This window comes from Lagopus muta, chromosome 2 (assembly GCF_023343835.1).
Source record: "Lagopus muta isolate bLagMut1 chromosome 2, bLagMut1 primary, whole genome shotgun sequence".
Taxonomy (NCBI): Eukaryota; Metazoa; Chordata; class Aves; order Galliformes; family Phasianidae; genus Lagopus; species Lagopus muta.
Window position 1 is genome coordinate 22,501,136 of NC_064434.1, and position 21,255 is coordinate 22,522,390.

General features: G+C 39.4%; 1 protein-coding gene across 1 annotated transcript in view; it reads left to right on the forward strand.

The window, feature by feature from the left end:
• AGPAT5 (1-acylglycerol-3-phosphate O-acyltransferase 5) overlaps positions 1-19,683 on the forward strand; it is a 56,882-nt gene extending 37,199 nt beyond the window's left edge. The window contains exons 6-8 of the mRNA XM_048936985.1: positions 2,285-2,446; positions 15,440-15,563; positions 17,119-19,683. Coding sequence (XP_048792942.1) covers positions 2,285-2,446; positions 15,440-15,563; positions 17,119-17,344 — 512 coding nt within the window. The 3' untranslated portion in view covers positions 17,345-19,683. The remainder of the gene's footprint in view (positions 1-2,284; positions 2,447-15,439; positions 15,564-17,118) is intronic.
• Positions 19,684-21,255: the final 1,572 nt, after the last annotated feature.

The following is a 21,255-nucleotide window of genomic DNA, read 5'->3' on the forward strand; positions in this document are numbered from 1 at the left end:
GTGGGAAGATGAAGTAGAGAGGAAAGGAATGACAGTGCTTTTAGGGCAAAATGATGTTGGAGAGTGTTGGAGAATTTGTACCAACAAGTTATTTGGAGTGCGGTGTCCACACTAATACCACTGCTGTCGCAACACTAGAATATTCAGTGCTTCATTTACTGAGTAAACATTTAGAAACATAACATAATTAGCTGTTTGATGTAACAGTTCACAAGCTAAAAAAACATTGCCACCATATTATCCTTCAAAATATTTACCCAATCTGTATAACATTTTGCATAGACAGTTATCGCTGCTGCCGGTAAGGCTTGGAACAATGACTTCAGAAAGAGTGCTAGTAAATAACCTTTTATCTCCCTGTTTGATCAAAGAGGCTCTTAGCAAGTAGTAAGAAATCAAGATAATGATTTATGCTGAAGTTTTCAATTTCTATATATATAAATCTTAGAGAAGTTTAGATGCTAAGAAGTTTAGATATGTGCATAATTTTAGATCAGAGTATGTTTTACCCAACAGAAGAGGGACAGAAGTTCAGTACAAAATCAGGACATACTATATTATCTTTTGTGTTGATTTTCCAAGTGGAAATCTACCTAAAGCAGTACCACAGTATTTTGGCTTAGAAAAAATCTCCTCTACTAGTGCCAGGAGTGAATAGCACTGATTGGGGGTGCAATTTAACAAAATAAATAAATAAAATTTTGAAAAGTAAACTTGTGATAAGGCTAGAAAGCAATAGTCACAATCATATCCTGATATTTCTCTTTGAGAAAAATACAGATCATACAGCAAAACAGTGATTTTTTATTTTTATTTTTTTCATAAAATTCAGGCCTGTTTTGTAGAAGCATTTTCAATTGAGTGTAGAAGAGCTGTGTTCAGATCACAAAAAGATTTGGTCTATTTTTCATTTTGCAATTCATTGTATATTAAAACTTTGGAAATAGAATAGAGGTTATACTTTCAAGCTCAACGTGCTTGTGTGCTATTCAGTATGCTTTGGGTAGAAGTGGTAAGCTGAAACAAACACTGATATGAAATGCAGTTGTTAGGACCTGCAGATTGCTGTTAACTTTGACCTTCTTATGTCCATGATGTACCAATCTCTACATCTTAGCCTGGATGGTTAAAGGTATCTGCAGATTTCTGTGACTATGGCTTTGTTAATGGCTAAGCCGTTCTAATAGCTTGTTGGCAGGGAAACTGAGAAGATTTCATCTGTGCTGTCAACTCTGTGCTGTTTTCCCTCTCCACTGCTTAGGTTCTGCTGGGACAGTGCCTTGATTTGGCTGGTGGGAGGGTAGTGCCAGAGCAATACAGTCAGTAACAGGTGCAAGCCTGCAGAAAACAGTAGTGGAGGTGCGGCTGCAAGGATAAAGTGGAATTGCCCATTTCTCTCAGCAGCAAATCATTGCATTTGGCTAAAGCTGTCTTGAGTCTAACTGCTTTCTGTCATCCTTCCTCAAAATGATGACAATCAGCATAGCCATTATCCCTGTGTGTGGGCATGGTGATGATGGGTTGCTGGTTGGATTAGATGATCTTAGAGGTCTTTTCCAACCTTAATGGTTCTATGAAAAACAGAGAAAAAGAGAGCCAAAAGTAGAAAATATCAGATATTTAAATACGTTTGCTAACACTATTGCTTTAGAGAAATCTTTCAAATTGTTTAAGCATGCGTAGTCTAAAACAACTGCTGTTTAATTACTGTGGGATAGTATTAGGATTCAGTATGTTGATGGAATGGGTTTGCCCATTGGAAGTAAAATGCTGGATAAGCATTGTACATGCTTAAATTTATCTGTGTGTATGCCTCATCTACTAAATCTGTTTCTGAGGCAGGGTCTCAGGCAGTGATATTCTCTGCGTCTTGTATTTCTCAGTTAATTATTTTTTAACCTATACTGGACAAACATAAGCAGTAAGGAGAAATGCTTCTTTATCATCCTTAGATACCATCCTTAGAACATGCATACCTTAGAACCATCTCTACTTCTAGAGCAGCAGCTGTAATGAGGATCTTTTGTTGAGCAGCCTGTTTGTCATTAATATCCTGTAATAATTCTGTTCTGTCTTCTACATAGAATCATAGAATGGCTTGGGTTGGAAGGGACCTGTAGAGCAAATGCAGCGTGAACATGTGCTCACTCTCAGCTGAGAAATGAGATTAAAAACAATCCTTTTGTGATTTTGAGTGGGGGTGCTGAAGTTTGCTGGCATGATGTTCATTTTGGAAATATCGCTCAGATTACCTTCAAACACTTCAATTTTCTTTTCTCCCTAGGTCTTGCTGTATTGAAACATGTGCTAACACCACGTGTGAAGGCAACTCATGTAGCAATCGACACAATGAAAGACTATCTGGATGCAGTGTATGATGTGACTGTGGCATATGAAGGTACTGTGGACCACAAAGGACAAAGGAAACTGGCACCATCTATGACAGGTGAGTTGATGCGTGCTAGACATGCTGCAGCCACGTGTATGTTAACATGCAAAGACAACTTCTGGTGCTTTTCAGTGCTCTGGAGATAATCTCCACAGTGCTCCAGCCATCTTACCACTCCTTGATGGGGCATCAGTGACTTGGCTCAATAATGCTTACCCACAGCATTCCTGTCCTCTCCTTCCCTTCACTGCTTGCGCATGGAATATTTCTTTGGTCAGATTCTGTGCACCACCAGTTCTCTTTGGAGTTGAAATGAACTTGAGGCCGCAAGCAATGGATGCCCTTCACCTTCATGTTTCTTCTAACACTGGCATTTGATGTGATTGTAAATTATCTTTCTTCCTGCTTTATTATATGTAGTAATATATTTTATTTGTAATTTTTCATATTTCTAAACATACCCAGCAACCTTATAAACACTTCAAGCATTTGGTACAAGCAGGCTTTACTTACTACATGTAGTATTTCAACCGTTTTTAGCACCTTAAGAAACTAGGGTAAACTAGTCAGACATTCTGTTGGTTAATAAAAAGTAAGTTCCAAGGTATCTGCCAGGGAAAACTTGGACAGAAAGCTCTGAAATTTGGTGAGTGGTGAGTTGTTTCTTTTCTTAAAAAATTCATTTATCTATACCATCGCTGGAGGGTTGAATGGCATCTTTCATTCCATTTGCAGTTGGTAGGTCTCTCAGATGTATATGAGCATGTCTGTTGTTAGTTGGCTCACAGTAGTACTTTCCAGTCTGTTGCAATTTGGATATTAAGGGCAAAATATGCCACATTAGTTCAGCTTTGCGTTTTCTGAGGGGCTTGCAGGTAAATTTTTAGCTAACTCAGCACTCCTCGGGTCCAATGTCAATGAGGGGCTAGTACTTGGTTCCTTCTGCTAAAAATAGTTGCCAGTACAGCCATTTCCATCTCACTTTGTTAATGGGTGCAGCTTCTTGATGGCAATGTAAAGCTCATCCTTCCAGATACTGGTTTTTAGAAGTTCTGGAATTGTCTGTTTGTAAGTTTTCACTACATTTAAAATTTTTCTGAATAGGTAGCAAACATAAGTACTAACGCTGTGTATTAACTCTTGTAAATTCTTAGGATAGTTTTGTGGTAAAATATTGAAAGTGGTTTATATGATTTAATGTATTTTACTTAGGATATAATCTTCTTTTAAACTTAGTTTTGGAGATTTTTATTATTTAGAGTTTGGTGTTTTTTCTTTTTAAATACAGACCCCCTTGAAGATTGACAGCCTCCCTCTTACCCTGTCACTCAAGATTCCATTTAAAACAAATGGAACTGTTTCCCCTTCCCTGTAGCATATCTTGTTTCATGGCCAGATTATTAGATTCTCACACTGGACTTTTCACTGCCCGATTGCTAATTAAGCTATTAAAATATCATTACCTAATGATAAAATGGCAAATGTTCAAATTCCTTACAAACCCTCTTCACCTATTGAGCTTTCAAGTTTCTGTGAAATATAATTACGTAAACAAAACTAGCAAACTGATTTTCCCTGATGGCCATTTCTTGTGCCTGGTGTCAATGGTAATTGGTTTGGGGTGACCACTGCACATCCAGCCCTCTCAGGACTCCAGGGCAGGGAGCCCAGCCTTCATGGCAGGGCTACATACACATCACTCAGGGATGTATCAGACTTAGTGGTGAGGCTGGAATAATTACTGTCTCAGGAAAAATAAAGCGAGTAACACAGAATGAAGTGAAGCCAACCAGTTGTTATCCATTACGGAGTAGATAAAGGCAATATCCATCCAGAACATTCCAAGTTATTGTGGCAGTCACATATATTCCATATAATATAAATTATGTAGATTAAGGAGGCTTTATAAATTACAGAGGGAAACATTCCTTTAGACCCTCCAGACACAACATGGAAGAAAAATAATAATAATAATTTCTGATGTAGAAGGTCAAGATCATCTCACTGTTCCGCAACAGTCCAACAACTGGTCTGCTCGGTAATATAATACAATAAAAAGATTTGAATTAGTATATTATTATTTGAATTGTGTTATTTTTATAATCTCCTTGTTTAAAAAAGACTTTCTTAGGAAAAAAAGATTTTTTTTCACCTTAGAAAACTGAAATACCATAGTGTTTACTTGTTCAACAGGATTAAAACCAAGCACAGTATACTAGCATCTGGAAAAATGACCTTCCCCATCCTTTCTGCGTTCGTGCTTAGAGTAGAGCCATGAATGCCAGAAAGGTCTGATAACATGCTGCCTTTTAAGAGCAGGCAAATTACTGTGGTATATCCTTTGAAATGAGTTGAATTTTTTGTGGCTATCTATGCACTTAAATGTTTTATTGGCAATTTCCAGCTGGAAGTCCTGTTTTCAAAGACATAGATTTAATTAGTAGTTGTATACAATGACACTCGTTGTTAGTGCTTCACATCCAGTTGGAGCTAATGGTTGCAATTTGTATTTTGTACTTTTTCTACCATGTATTCATTATTCATTCCTTTTCATTTGAACAAGTTTGGATCTTGTTGTGTTTCCAGTGGAATTTTTCCCCACATGGTAACCTCTCCAAAGAGTAACAGTTTCTCACAGACCTCTTCCCTCTCCCAGTACTGAAGATGGTTTGTCCAGATCATTAAAGACAGACCTTGATGATTCCTTGCAGGAAAGACCATGCTGCTAGACTGTATTTATTTGTGATCATTAGAATTCTAAGATTCAAATAATCACATGGGCAGTTCAGCACAGCTAAGATGCAGTTCATGTTTAAATTCTTAAGCAACTTAGAAGCAAAAGAGGAAGGAGCTAAATGCTTGTGCTGGATTTGTTGGCGATGTTTTACTATAGCAAAAGCACATATTATCATTCTTCTTAAAAGAACCTAATTTTCCTTCCCCCAAATGAATGTGCTGAGTGTTTGCATCCCACATTATCCTGCATTGCCTGGTGTTAAGGAGTAGCTCTCGTGGGACTTGGGAACCGTTGTTGTTCTTGCACCTGAAAGATCATTATGCACACATTTACATCTTTATTATTTTGCCTGCAGCCTGGAGGTTTTACCATAACCAGATGGTATTTATCTGGCCATTGTAGATGAAAGAGTGTATGAAATAGCAGCATGTGACAATGGTAAACATTGAACAAAAATAGAAAGTACGTGTAGACTCTGTCTTGAAGAAGTCAGAGGAATTCCTGAGAATTATTGACTCTGCACTATATCAATTCCAGAACAAACACTTTGAAAGCATGTGTGTGTGCACATTTCTGAAAATCAGTCCGTACTTTGATCAGTATAATTTGAGGAGGTCAGACTAGCCAAACTTCCCTGGGGGAAATTACACTTTTCCAAATGCCTGTACTTTTATTTGGACCCAGTTAGGCTGCAAAGTACAGAACAATAGCAAAGAAACTGGAGCAGTGGGAAGCAGCCTTTGTCTGGACTTTAGCCTGAATTTGATCATATCTGCTGTCTTTTAATATCCAAAGAATGATAACAAGCACATAGTTATTGATGTGTTGAAAGAATTAAAAGCACAGTATAATGAGCTGATAAACAGTATTAGATATATAACGCATTCAAAAATGAGATTAATAATGATGAAGTGACTAATAATCTGAAGAGTTCAGATCTCTGCTAGTTGACCTTACGTGAAAAACATTGAAAATTAAATTGCAGTTACTTTAGAGCAATTGAAAGGATGTCAGTTAGAAGTGAGGCTGGACATCAGCATTGGTGACATCTCTGGAGGTCCCTTCCAGCCCTTACAATTCTGTGGTTCAGTGAGATTTGCAGCAAGTGTGGGATAGCTTTTATGGCTTTTTGACTTTTATGGTAAATCTAATGTCATGAATTTGTTGTGCTGCATCTGTTCAAACAAAATTTAAGCAACTACTGTTCATGTTTCATAATGTAAATTTTCCATTGAAATATTTGGAGCAATTTTGATAATAACGTTGGTTGGCAGCAAAGTTCAAATGATATTTCATCTTAAAATCATGCTTGAAAGGAAAACTCTGATTTTATTTAGTGTAAATTATTAAAATATGATACTTTTAAATGCAGTGATTTCACCACAGCGTAAGTAATCATTCAGTTTTAAATGGAATGCCTTTTCACTTGTCCTCTGTAGGACTAGATTTGTCACTTTAGGACCACTGCATTTCCTATTAAAAGTAGTTTGAGGAGCACAAAAGCCTGTCTGTTAATTTCTGCATGACTTCTTTTAAGTGGCACTTCAGGCACAGATTTGTACTTGTGTGTCAGTGTTCTGCACATAAAGACTGTCTTGTAAATGGAAAGTATTTTAGTTCTGTAACAATTACACATTGTGCTTCTGTTTGTAAATAACAGCATTCACCAAACAGTGGCATCAGTTCATGGGAATGTGTACAAGCTTTGCTGTAGTTCCTTATTGGACTCCAAAAACCAGACAAAACAAGTCTGCCAGAACGTGGTTGCCAGAAGGAGTGAGGACATCTGACTTTTTACCTATCTCAAAGTAAGAACAGAAAGGGACTTGGAGTTCTTTAGCCCAGTTTCCTGCTGCCTGCAACAAGGAAACTCAGATGCCTGAGGGTAGTAAGAATAAGGCAAGCATCAGTGATACTTCCTCTTCCCAAACAACAGTCACTTGTGGATACTGCTTCTGTGTGTTACAAACATGCCCTTATGGGGATAATAACCCATCCTATTTCTCCATGAGCCCAAGATGTATGGACAAGTGCCTGTCTGATCATAAACAAGAGCCTTGTGCATCTCTGTTATCTTGAGGCAGTTCCTACTGAATGTAGGCATCTGTGGCTTCCCTTTGGGAGTCTGTAATCAGAAGACACAATGTTCACCAGCAAACCTTTGCTAAACAAATCGGATTTTCAAAGTATTTACCCTGGAGGCTTATAAAATCACTCTGCTCCATGTTCCTCGTGCATATGTGTAAGGAATGCCCACAAAGCAGTTATGTACAACAGCTTGAGGAACTCCTGATCCTTATGCAGAAGTGTATCTAAACCCTGAGGATAACAACAACAAGTTTAACTTCTTCACACTGTCAGGTTTGACCAGAAATACATTGCTGCACAGAGAGCCTATGTTTGATTTTGGTTTTTGGAAGGTTTGGTTTTTTTGGAGACATCAGAGTCCCTTTTTTTTTTTCCTGCAGTGTTTGTGGTACTGTTCTCTGTTGATCAAAACAAACTGGCTGAAGAAAAGGGAAAAACAGAAATACTAACAGTATTGGCATAGCTCCTAACAGATCCTGTTTACTGCCTGGAGAGATTATTGTTTTGGATTGTTCCAATCCTTGCATTTCTTCTTTTTTTATGTGTACGTGTATTAATTTTTTTTTTTCCCATTTCTGGAACTTGAAAAATGTGTCAGTGAAGACTGAAATATCTGTATGGGGAGTCTCATAAATCTGGTCCTTTCCAGCCACCATCTGTGAAACCCTTTAAGTGTAATCCACAGATCCAACACTATCCAGGCTGTTGCTGGCAACCTATTGATCAAAACTTTTATACTTCTGTAGGAAACTACAGAATTTGGCCAGCATATAGTATTCACAAGTTGTAACAGAGCAGCACGAAGGCCAGAGTGAGTCTGTTTAAAAAAAAAAAACAACAGATTAAAGCCATTCAAAGATTGCTTCAGTGATTCAGTGAACACTGATGTGCAAGGACTGTGGGTCTTCATCAAGCAACATCTTGTTCCAGCAACACAACTTACTGTGATGCTCTGCAGCTCTCTGGCGCTGATACCAGTGCAGAAAACTATGCACCATTTTCTAATACAAGTTGTAAAAGGTCCTTTACATCTGGATGTCTTTAGAAAGGTATGGAAATATCGTTATCTACACTTGAAATCACAGGATTTGTTAAGATGCAGTTCTAATCTGACATCTTTGGGATCTTTAGTGTTTCTGTTAAGCTTTCACATCTTTCCCTCAGCTTTTGAGATGCTTGGGGACATGATTTAGCGAAGGGTTGATAGAGTTAGGGTAGTACAGTTAGGTTGCAGTTGGACTAGATCTTTAAGGTCTTTTCCAACCTGAGCCATTCTATGATTCCATGATTCCCTTCTCCAAACTGAAAATCCAGCCTTTTACGTATTTCTTTGTTTATAGTGCTGGTGCTTTTCTACCTTAAATGTTTTAGTTGTTCCTTTCTACTGTATTATTTTTTAGTTCCATGTTCTCCTTGAGATACAGAGTTCAGAATTGCAAACTCTTTAAACGGTGGGCTCACAATCTTTTTATATAGCTGCAAAGTGACTCCTTTTGTCCTGTTCTCAATATCCTTGCTGGTGCTGCCCAGTATTCTGGTATGATTTGGGGCTGCTACTATCTGAGTGGGTAGTTTCAGAGAATCATCACTGAGCTCCCAAACTGTAGCCACCAATTCCAAACTAAGCATCATATTTCAGTTTTTTTTCCCCATACTTATTTGGGCTGAAGCTTGGCTGCCACATTTTTCTCTATTTGCTCAACTTGGAGGTCCTTTAGATGTTCCTCATCACCATCTGACGTTTGATTTCCTAGAAGAGCTTATGATCTCCTGAAAAAGATCTGAAAAACTGGAGACTTCGTTGTCTGCTCATTGGTCACAATGAGGAATAAAAACAATCCTAGCATCACTCTCTGGAGAATCCCAGCTGCTGGGTTTTTTCCATCCTGAAAAGTGACCATTAAGTCCCTCCGTTTGTTTCCTCTCCTTTAAGCAGCTTTTGGTCTATAAAGCATCATTTCCTCTAATCCCATAGCAGCTTAGTTTCTTTAATAGCCTCCAGTGTAGAACCCTGTCAAAGGCTTTATGAAGATTGAAATATATCATGGCCAGCGAATCTCCTTTATCCGCCCGCTCCTTGACACTGTTGTAGAAAGCCATCAAATTGGTGAGACAGGATTTCCCTTTATAGAATCCACGCCAATTCTTTTCCAGCCTACTGTGATTATCTCTGTGCTTAGCAACCTTACTATAGGCTCTGTTATCTTACCCAGGGATGTAAGACTCTTTGGTTTGTATTTCCCAGAATCATCTCTAAAGCCCTCATCTGAGGAAGGGAAACTCCTCATTTTTCTGGCACAGTGGCTGTTTGTGATTCTGAGTTACACATTTTTGTTTTCAAATTCCACCTTTGAGAGCTTTGGGATGAATGCTGTCTGGTTTTGCTGACTTCCTGGCATCTAGCATGTTTATTTAGTCTCATACTTTCTGGCTGTTTACTTATTGATCGAGTTCCTTTGAGCAACGTGGTACAAAGAACGCAATAGGTGTAGGGGTGAGACAATTTCAGCCAGAAAGACTGGTGCAGGCAATTATTCGATCCCCTTTTATATGGTTTTACCATGCTCTTCACACCTTTGTCATCCAGCAGTTCCACTAGTTCTTTAGCAGGTTTATTGCTTTTGATGTATTCAAACAGTTTAATCATTAGTGCATCCTTTGCATTTCTGTGTTCCTTTTCCACCCTCTTAGTTTTATGTTTACTTTTGGCATGAGCTGATCCGTGTGTTTTCCTTCTTTGGACAAACTTTGTATTTTTAAAAGAGAAGGAATATAATAGTAGCGTCCACAATTTCCCTAGTAAGCCGTACAGGTGGGTTGCACACTTTCAGTTTTCTAGTGTTGCAGAGGCTTTATTTGAGTTTCTAATACAAGTTTTACTAAGTTTTGGTATTTTGTTTTTTTTTTTTTAACAGCCTGTAGGCTGCCTTCTTTTCTGCTGTTTCTTCTTGTGTTCAAGAAACATGTAGATGTTGTACTAAGGGACATGGTTTACTGGGAAATATTGGTGATAGATGGATGATTGGACTGGATGATCTTTGAGGTCTTTTCCAACTTTGGTGATTCTACAATTCTGTAGTATTTTGACACTTTATCTTCTCCTTCTCTATGCCTTCTCCAGTTATAGAGTTCCTTTAATTGCATATGATGGTTCTGTATTTATTTTACTGTTGTTACAGACCACTTTTCACTAATGCTGTGCACTACATTAGGCCCCATTAGGAACGGCATCTTTCCTTGTGGGTTCTGCAAATAGTTGTTCCAGGAAGCCATTTGCTCTTTCCTCCTCTGCACCTCATCTTGATGAAGCATTGGTGTGGCTCAGTAAAGGAATAGCTGGAATCTCAGGCTCCTGTAATTGCAGCTCTCAGTCTGGCTTAACACTCTCACCACTGTCATCAGGCTTATAATCTTGTTAATAAGGCAATGTTGACACCATCTAATTTATCTGTCTAGGATGTATTTTTTAGAGGATACACCAGGAAATTTTTTTTCTGCTTCTGTCTCCTTGTACTATCTCTATGCTACTGTGCTGTATAAAATCCTTCGCATATGCTGCCGTGCTCTCACCTGTATTTCCCATTCAGTCAAATTCTTGTTCTCTTGTCTTCATGTTAAGGTTTCCTATTTGATGTGGAGGCTATTGAGTTTTGTCCTCACATTAAATTTTAGCCATGTTCACCTCCTAAGTTTGGTCAACCTGAATGGTTGCTTTTCCTGGCCTTTTCCTTTCCCAACTCCTAGCTGAAGTACTCCCTAAGGCCTTTTCACTGCCAGCACCCTGGCTTAGTTAGGATTCAGGGGAATCCCATTTTTCTTGTATCTAAAGGTCCTCCAGCTCCTGACACACTTACTGCACTGTGTCTCTCATAGGTTAACCTGGAGAAACAGATCTCTCTCTGCCCTTGATTTGCTTTCCCTTTCAGTGCTGTTCCACTCCAGCACGACTTTATTTTTCAGAGCAAGCAGTGAAATAGTTTCCTGGCAGCTCAACTTGAGGTGATGGAAAGCACAGAGCTGAGAAACAATGCATTGCTTAAATCTGTGTTTATTTTGCCAATTGGTGGTTAATTTGGTGTACAAAAATAAATGAAAGCAGAGAGATAGGATTTCATTCTTTTGAGGAGGAGATCATTTCCAAACTGCTTTGATAGCTCAATTTAAGTCCACTCTAATAGAAATTTAAGAAGTAAAGAAAGCATCCACAGTTCAGAGAGGAATATACATTTGCTGACGCGAGATTGCCTGTCAAACTGTACGCAGGACAACACGTGGTGTTTTGTTACTGAAGGGGATGCATTGTTGTGTGTTCTAAATATTAGTTCTTTTGAATAAAAATACATTATTCAGATCTCAGTTTCCTGTGATACCACTCTCACCCTATTGCAGACATTACTGAAGTCCATTAAAATAGGAAACAACTGGGGGTTGTTGAAGTGCATTTGACTATATCAGGCTTCCAGTTCCCCTTTCTTAATTGTGAAGGACTTTGGCAGAAATGATGAAGCACTTAAAGAGCCAACGTAGGAGGCTGGAATCTGAGCTACCCTATTGCTGTCATATTGCAAGTGCATATAAAACCAGACCTCATTAGTAATTGAAGACTGGAATATCTGTTTAAGTACAGTGTCACTGCCACAACTTCCTTAAGGGGCAAGCCAAAGAATTTGGAGTGCTGAGATAAACTTCCATGCTATCATTAGGGGAAAAGTGTTCTAAAACCATGTATATATCCCTACTCAATATCAGGCACGTGTAAGTTTTGGAGCTTCTCTCCTTCCCTCACTTTCCCTGGTAGTGCTGCTAACTTAAATAGAATTAATTGACTTTTGAATGTGAGGAGCTGAACACTGACAGAACTTTGCCAAAGATTTTGGACTGCGTGCAAAATCTTTGGTTGCAATTAAAGACTCTGGGAAACTGGTCCCTATCCTGGAAGTAATTGCATCCCTTTCATTAATTCTAATTCTGCATTGAATCCTTCATTCCTTGGTTAGCATGTATTCTGTCCCACAGGGAGAGGGTTGGCAATTCACAGTATAAGAAGAGAACTGTAAGGTCCCACTTATTCTTTTCAATTCTTTCCTTCTGCTGTGATTGGTCATTTAAGGCATTATAAACATCCTGCACTTGTATCTATTATTTAACCAGATAGAAATCAGAATCAGTCCTCTTGGCCCCCACACAAGTTGTTGATGGTCATTTAAGCCAAATCATGCTTGATCCTTGATTGACTAACGCTGTCTCTGGCATGCTTGATTATAATGCATGATTTGCTCTTATATTTTGTCTTTTGAAGGAGAGCTCAGGCTTGCCTGTTCCTGCTGTTAATTACAACAAATTCTGGCAAATTTAGGGATCTGAAAAGCCTGTCAGGCCTTAAGGGCTAATGTCCCAGAAGTTGGATGTAATTTGCACATAATAAATTGCTTCAATAAGATTTTGTTTCTCAGCTTAATTACATAAGTCTTTGGGGAGTTGAGCTAAATGTGAAATTAAGGGTCATGGGACCACCACAAACCTTTAGAGGCTGTGTTGATAAAATCCAGCTGTTTCTTCTCAAAAACAACCTGTCAGCAAACCGTTCTTATCCATTGGTGTTCTTAAGTGATTGCAGTGATATTATGCACCTTAAAAACAGAAAAAGAAAGAAAAAGAAAAGCAACATTAGTTGCATTAGACCATTAAATGAATTGGATAGTTAAAGACTAATCAGGTTCCCTGATTAGCTTGATTGCACGTGTTACAAGGTCATCTGCAGATGTACTGGATGTCCAGGCTTTGGATAAAATGGCTTTGAGTCAATGGGTGGGAATATTGATCCCCCTGAGGATCAATCCTTATAGATGCAGATCACACAGCCTTCAGCGAGGCTGTACTTAATTGCAAGGCTGTGGAGAAGAGCATTGGGATTTACATAGGTGGGAAGAGGAAGTTTTAGGTTCTTCACATCTGTGGACAAAATGTAGACTGACTGAAGAAGACAATGCAGGGAGTAGAAAGAAGCAGCTTGCATTGGAACTGTAGTGTAGAAGAAATAGCAGCAAGGCTTAAGTATTTTTGGAGGGGGGGTTATTTCAAAGCAGATTAATGGTGCTGCTACATTTCAGACTTCAGTGGGGAAATTATTCCTTTTGAAATATCAATATTTTACTCCATTTTTGTTAACTTGAGTTTGATAATGCGCTCTGCCGCTATCTTTAAATAATCAAACACCAGTCCTTTTTAAGAAGTATAACGTTAGCTTTAAAATTATCACATGGCTATTAACAATGCTTTCATCTAACTTAGAATTTCACTTCTGTAATTTTCTTTAATCATTCATGACTGAGATTATAAATAACATCAGGAAGGAGCCATTAGTTCCTATACAGAACAACCTGTGTGCTATGAATAAAAAGAAATGTTCACCATACAACACGTAGAACATCTGAAATATATTTTAAACCTAGACCTTCAGCCAGAGCTGAATATGCATGACAGAGATGCTTTTTATAGTAGTGCAAAAAGCAACATACCATTTGGCTTCTAGGCTCTTGTTTTCTATAATGCAGATCTGCGTATTTTTAGAATGTCCCACGTAATAGGTAATGTCCTTCCAAAAGAGGATTTAGACATCAGGGGACATTATAAGCAGTTAAGATACAGACAATATGTCCATCCTTTTAAAATACTGACAATATACTTCTAGATGCTGGTACAGTGAATGACCTTCATATGGTGCCTTGGACAGTATCCCCAGAGAATCGGATCTGGAAAATCCTTTCTGACCATTAAAAGCAGGCAGGAAAACCTCTTCTCGGATACATGAACCTTGTTTGCATCGTGGCTAGGAGAAACATTATGTACGAACCTGAAGATAGTTGTGTGTACATATCATCATTCTGGACCTCCAAGTCCTTCACTTGCTGCCATCTAATAGCTGTAGGGCTAAAAGATGGCTTTGCTAAATCTACATTTAGTGTTGGTTGTGTTTACCACAGCTAGGAGCTGGATCTGTTTCTGGTTGGAGCCCTTGGTCAACCCTTGAGCTGATGGCAGACTGTGTTGCTCTCTGTGTGCTGATGTCTGTACAGTGAAGGACTCTCTCTGCATGGGGACTAGACACAGTCTGCATCAACATGCCATAAGACTTTACTGATCCCTTTATCTCTCTTCCTTCCATCCCCCTTTGCAAAAGCACAAATGCATTTGTATGAACAGGCTTTTAAAATTCCTTAAGGCAATTTCCAGTATATGATAAGGATTATAATGTCCTTAAAAACAGAATAATCTTGCCAAAGAGGAAAGCAAATGTGGGGAATATCTGCTTTGACAGACAATAATAAAGATGTACATGCAGTGACAATTATTTTGCACAGGCATTCTTTGAGATACCCCTAACAATTACGGGTCAGAGTCTTCTGTACATGACTGTCAAAAAGAATGTCAACAACCTGCAGGGACCACCCAGTCTGTGTTAGATTTGTTGCCCATTTTTATAGTAGAAAGGCACTTCTCCCTTTTCAGAATATGAAAATTATCCAAAATTCCAAGTACTTCCATGCACACATCATTAATCTTTTTGTATGGGGATGCTGTCATTCCTGCAATCCCTGTTGCTACTGATATATGCATATTAATAGACAAATGCTGATGGATTTTTCATGCCAAATGCAGTATTCAACCTTTTATTGCTTGTAAGATATTCCACGAAGCCATTTGGATAATAGAGTTTTATCAGTAACTGGCTTAATGCTTGCTTGCGACATTTTTCTAGGGAAAAATTGAGGAAATGGGGAAGGGAAATTGCAGTAGGGCTATTTTTCATCATCCAGGAGCAAACAAGACTTAGATTTTACTAAAAGAAGAAAACTTTTGCTAACTTTGATCCAAATTGCAGGCTGGATAACTTTCCTGCAGAGAAGCTACGGCATCAAACAATACAGAGTGAGCAGATTGCTGCTGAGGTACAAGTGCGATGTTTTCCTGCTGTGCTTTTTAGAACAGTTCTTCCGTGCCACACCTGACAGCCAGCCCTTCACAACAGCGTGTGGTCAGACGGCTGCTAAGTTCAGTGAGGCACTCAGAATTCAAACATAAATAGGGAAGGCCTTTGAAAACCAAAGTTAACCAACCTTTCGAGGCGTTTAACAGCTGTGAGGTCAGACTTTCAGCATATTTTAGGTGAATAAATGCTGTACAGTGATTCTGTAACTCGGTGCTGTTATCTTGTTCTCTTTCAGAGTTTCTTTGCAAGGAATGCCCAAGAGTTCATATTTTCATTGATCGAATTGAACTGAAGGACATTCCAGAAGAGCAGATGTATATGAGAAGGTGGCTTCATGAACGTTTTGAAATAAAGGATAAGTGAGTAGCACTGAGCTGAACTTTCTGTTTCATAAGGCTTGCTTTCTTTTTTGATATTTATAGATATGCCTGTGATCTCTGTTAGCAGCAGCGCAAGCTGTAGGACTCTCTGAGGACAAGTGGTTTGATACTCCTGTGCGTATTACTCGCAATACCTCTGTGATTAAAGCTGAAATCAGTAGGTTTTAGGCCTTTCTTAGAGCTTCAGAAGCATGTTCCAGGCCAGACTCATACTCAGAGTTATATATAATTTGTGTTCTTGAGGCTGGGTTGTGTGCATCCAGATTCTCAAGGCAAACAAGCAAAGAAAAAGGAGATTTGCTCTGGCTTAGTAATTAGCATTATGGCTGGACCTTCCTAACCTTGTTAGGTCTTGGTCCAATCTCTTTTGCCAAAATTGTGTATGCATCTTCTATCAGGTAGTGATTGGATAAGAACAGAAGTAATCCACAGACAGCTACCATCTATTCCCATTGCCTACCACGGGAGATTAGGTAAATTTTTATCTGTCCCAACCACCTTTGAATCATGGTACAAGTGCCTGGATCTCCAGCACCTCCAGATAAGGCCTCTAATGAGCATTGTGTGCCAAAATAAAGATGTGCCTAGATGTGGGATTTCAGTATTGTCAGATGTCGATTTACCATGTTTGAAGTCCAACCTAAGGGAGCTGAATCTTTTTACCTTCTAAATCACTGAATATGGTATGTGAGTCAGAATTTTGCCAGGTACTTCAGGTGTGCTTGCTTTAAAATTATTCTGGCATTCCATGGCACAGTAAGCAAATGGCTGAGTTTGACCTGTAGTTTTTGAAAAATTAACACGCTTATCTGTAAGCATGGCACTGTTACTAAAGTGACCTATAAGATGAGGATCTGTAGGTAATTTCATTTCCTAGACAAGGAACTGGTACGTAGCATAGAAGGTTGTTCAGTGTCCCACAAGCAGTCTACTAGTGAAGACCAGCAAAATCAAACAGTGATCGTCTTCATCTGTAGACTCCTGTTGACTGGAATCCTCCCTGGTACCAAAATAATCTGTCATGCACATTTAGAGCTGCAGAAACCTCGAATTTTCAAATCTGTTCATTAATGTTTATGAAAGATACAGAAAAAAATTACTACTACTACTAGTGTCACCTTTTACTCATGTATTTGACTTCCAAAATACTTTGTCCTGTGAGCCCTTGTTATCTATTAGTTTATTTCACAAAGATACTTTACCTCTCACTTCAATTTCTAATGACTGTGTGATATTTTATCTTAAGATATTGCCCAGTACTCTTGGCTTATTTGCTGAATTCTGAATGAAGAGGGTTATTTTTCAGCCTTTATATCCAATACTGAAATTGTTCCCTAAGGAAAATATGCATTTACTGACGACAGGGCTTCAGATTGAGTGCTCTGATGCTTGATGTTACTTTTACATCGCACTCTTAAAGCACACCAATTGTTTGAACGTGCTGCAGATGAGCTGCTACCTACTGTTAAATTGTTAGATAAGCGACATGTCATCAGTAGCATAAATGTGACCATCTACTTCTCTCTGCTTATAGGTTACTAATAGAGTTTTATGATGCAAAGGATTCTAAAAGAAGAAACAAGTTCCCTGGAAAAAGCGTTCATTCCAAATTAAGCCTCAAGAAAACTTTGCCATCTTTGCTGTTTCTAGGTGGCCTGACTGCTAGTATGCTTCTGACAGAATCTGGAAGGAAACTTTATGTAAAAACGTGGATATATGGGACTTTAATTGGCTGCCTGTGGGTTAGCATTAAACCATAAGCAGATGTTAGTCTCCAGTCAGTGGGATGTGCTGTCTTTTCTTGCACATTGCACCAAACTTTTTCCCAAATTTATAGTAAAAACGTGTAAATAAAGCCTTATCGACTGAACATTGGAAATAATAGAATTTGTGACCTAAGCCTCTGTGTGGTTGGTCTGGGGAAAATAAATGTAGTTTTTTCAAATTTGCTACTCATTTTTGCTGGAATAAAGGCAGATGAACTGGGTCGTATGATAAATGGCTTTCCCTGTGAACTAACACCCATCTCTATCTGCAGATGAAGTATGAGTTATGCGTAAGGGTGTCTTAAGTGGACCTGTGAATGTATTTACAGAGATTAATTTAGGTTATATATTTATTCTTCTGATATTCATGTTGAATTTTTGTTACTCCTCGGTGCATTGCAGCAGCTCAGTTGCATCTGACCCAGCTGTATCGCAAGTAAAATCAAAACCTCTTTTTCTCTGGAATGTTGTTTTTCAGTTTTAACTAAATGCTGTGTTCTCAGAACAGGCCTGGAAAGCTGGCAAATCGTGAGACGCTCCCTAAAGCAGAAAGAAACGTTCATGGGGAAGGAGCTCTGTTTATCTAGTGCATGATTTTTGATTCTATTGCAGTATTAGCCCATTATTTTACATATGCAAAACGTTAAACCTTACTGAGCAAACAGCTTATTTTGCGCACCCTGTATCTGTGCATAAGAGGAATGTGTGCAGCATAATGACGTGGTTCTTTATTTTGGCCTGGCCGGGCTGTAGCCTCCCTTGTGTCTGCATTGCCCGCAGTGCTCCGGGCCTTCAGCTGGGCTCACAGAACCGCCGTGTCCACGTGCCATAAGCAGCAGTGAGCGCTCACAGCTCCCTGTTACCTCACCAGCGCTGGGTGTGAGCTGTGCCCTCTGGGTAACACAGCTGGCAGACCCACGGTAGCTTCAGGAGCGTGGGTTATGGTAGCAAGCGACCTTCAGGTGTCCCTGTGAAACACGAAGCACGTGCCTTTTCCCGCTAGTCTGACTTAGCCTGATGTCTCATAAGCTGGCACCCACCTCACTGTCGTAGCATCACATTAGATTTCCAAGCCATCCCAGGCGATGCAGATTTCAGGGGGACTGAAGTTACGGGGTTGATGAATACGACTTGCACAGCAGTCTAGGAGTGAAAGAAATGGGCATCCTTTCACCCGCCTGAAAATGTACTTCTAAAAGCAGAATCACCAAACCCTCGCTACCAGAAAGCCTGTGATTGCCACGGCTGGGATTTTGGTTGGGGAAATGCCATTTCCTGGTATCAAGGGAATTGTCCATATGTACAGCAGCGGGGTAGGAAAGAGGATGTATTTTAGCTTATTCCACTAAGGAGTCAGACTCCCTGTGTGAAAATGATGAAAGAACTAGAGAATATTTTTGTATCACACTTGCAAGCTTTAAATGTGCACCTCTTTTTCGCTTTGGTATGATTTGTATTGCATTAAAGCCCACCGTGAATTAAAATCTCTCTCTTAAGATTATAACTCCATTTTTCAGATTCCACTGTTGCCAGTTAATTGGAGATACTGCTTCTACTGTGGATTCTGTTTCTTGTTGGCGTTTTGTTTTGTTTGATAGAATGATGACAGTTCCACCTTAAAATCATTCGGTACAGCTTTCAGGTTGCAGCTCCGTGTCCTCCCATAATGGATTTTGTCACTGGAGTTATTTATATCGGTGATTGATTCAGGATATGTTGATGAACCGTGTTAAAAACAATGACTGGGAACAATGTTGAAAAACAGTATTGTTATGAGGCTGTGAAACCAGAAGAAAAAAAAAAAAAAGCCATTTTATGTAACAGCCAAATGTGCTCACATGTAGCTCTTCCTATGCTCCGCTGACCATTGCCAGTGAGTGTAACCTGAAGGCAGTGTTATCCAGTTAGTTTGATTTTGAATCGTGGAATGAAATTCTACTCTGTCATGATTCAATTTCTTTGTAGCAGCTAAGAATAACATTTAATTACACATCAGAAGTATGCGCAGACAGCTTAACTCATCTGTAGAAAAATAAATGCTGTTCTGGAGAGACTAATTACCACAAAATACTGGACTTCTCTTACTGTTTACTTGTCAGGAATATAATTGACACAGTGCAACAAGCAGGATGTTTATTTTGAATGTTACTTTCTATGTTACTCTTAGTTGTTGGTTTTTTTTCTTCCTTGCAATTAATTTATAAAGTTTTGAAACTGTAATTTGCTGATGTATTTGGCACTGGGAGTATCACATGCTATTTCTAAATATGCACTGATATTAACTTGAAATATTTCTTCATTAAAATAAGAAGAGCTGATGCTCAGTCAACTTTTCTGTCGTGTCTGCTTGCTCCATTTTTTCTATGTTCTTATGTTTGCTATTTGGGTGAATGGGAACAGCTCACAGAATAAGGCCATGTGTGTGGTTTTGAGTCCTTGGTGGAAGCATTTGTGTAAGAAGGAGTCAGTGAAAAGAAAACATCCTTGCCCTTTTCTTCTTTCCTTTGCAGCTAAAATGTGTCACAACTACTTTGTGCTTTGGGTCCCAACTCAGTACAAGAAGGGATGTGGAGCTCTTGGAATGGCTCCAGAGGAGGGCCACAGAGATGATCAGAGGGCTGGAGCACCTTTCCTAAGAGGAAAGGTTGAGAGAACTGGGCTTGTTTAGCTTGGAGAAGAGAAGACTGAGGGGAGACCTCATTGTGGCCTTCCAGTGCTTGAAGGGAGCGTATAAACAGGAGGGGGAATGGCTGTTTATGAGGGTGGATAGCAATAGGACAAGGGGGAATGGTCTTAAACTGAGACAGGGGAGGTTTAGGTTAGATATTAGGAGGAAGTTTTTCACACAGAGGATGGTGACACACTGGAACAGGTTGCCCAAGGAGGCTGTGGATGCCCCATCCCTGGAGGCATTCAAGGCCAGGCTGGATGTGGCTCTGGGCAGCCTGGTCTGGTGGTTGGCGACCCTGCACATAGCAGGGGGTTGAAATTAGATAATCATAGTGGTTCTTTTCAACCCAGGCCACTCTATGATCCTATGAACTCAGCCAGCACATAGCCAGCTGGGCTGTAATAGCTTTTTCATCTGCACCAGTTGCTGCTTATTAATAACGTTCATTCAGGTGCAGAACCACCACAAGCACAAAAAGGGCTCTGCTGCAATGGGTCTTGTACAGCCAACTCTGGGCAGAAGCAGAGATGGGAAGAGGTACTGCAAACACACAAAGCGTATATCAGTAGTAAATGTCATGTAAGTTTTGGTGAGGTGTTATATCTGAGGAGCAGTCTGCATTCTCAACACCACCTCTTATTTTTCCAGTTGTGTCTGCACCCCTATAAAAAGAGATTTCCCTGCACACAAATGTTGTTCTTCTGTGTCAAATGTATGTAAACCTTTTGTATTCAGCAGCACTCAGCAGCTGTTAGTTCCAGAATTTTACACTTGTGCTTACTGCTGTGGAAGGAAATGGGCTAATAAGGAAACATTAACTGAAATAACGGAGAACATAAAAAGTAAAGATATAAAACTAAAGCAGCAAGTGATGCTGTGATAAAGAAATGACTGAGCAGGACAGCAGGGGAAGATGGATTGAGAAAGAAGAGAAAGACGAGTCCAAATCAGACATTTCTCCAAAGCTCTGTGCTTGGACTGGCTTTATGGCTGCTCCAACCTACTGCAGCCTTTTGCTGTCTCCTCCAAAGCATTATTCTTTGACTTTTCTCCCTTCAGTATACCACTCTTCCCCCTGCAGCAAACCACTACAACGGTTGGCAGGAGCATATTTTTAGTACTTAAAAATTGGCACCTGACTATTTTGGCATTTGGGAGTGCATAGACTATATACTCACCTTGAGGGATGGAAAGGTAACTATTTTAGGAGTGGATAATGAAGGAGCCAGGAGGA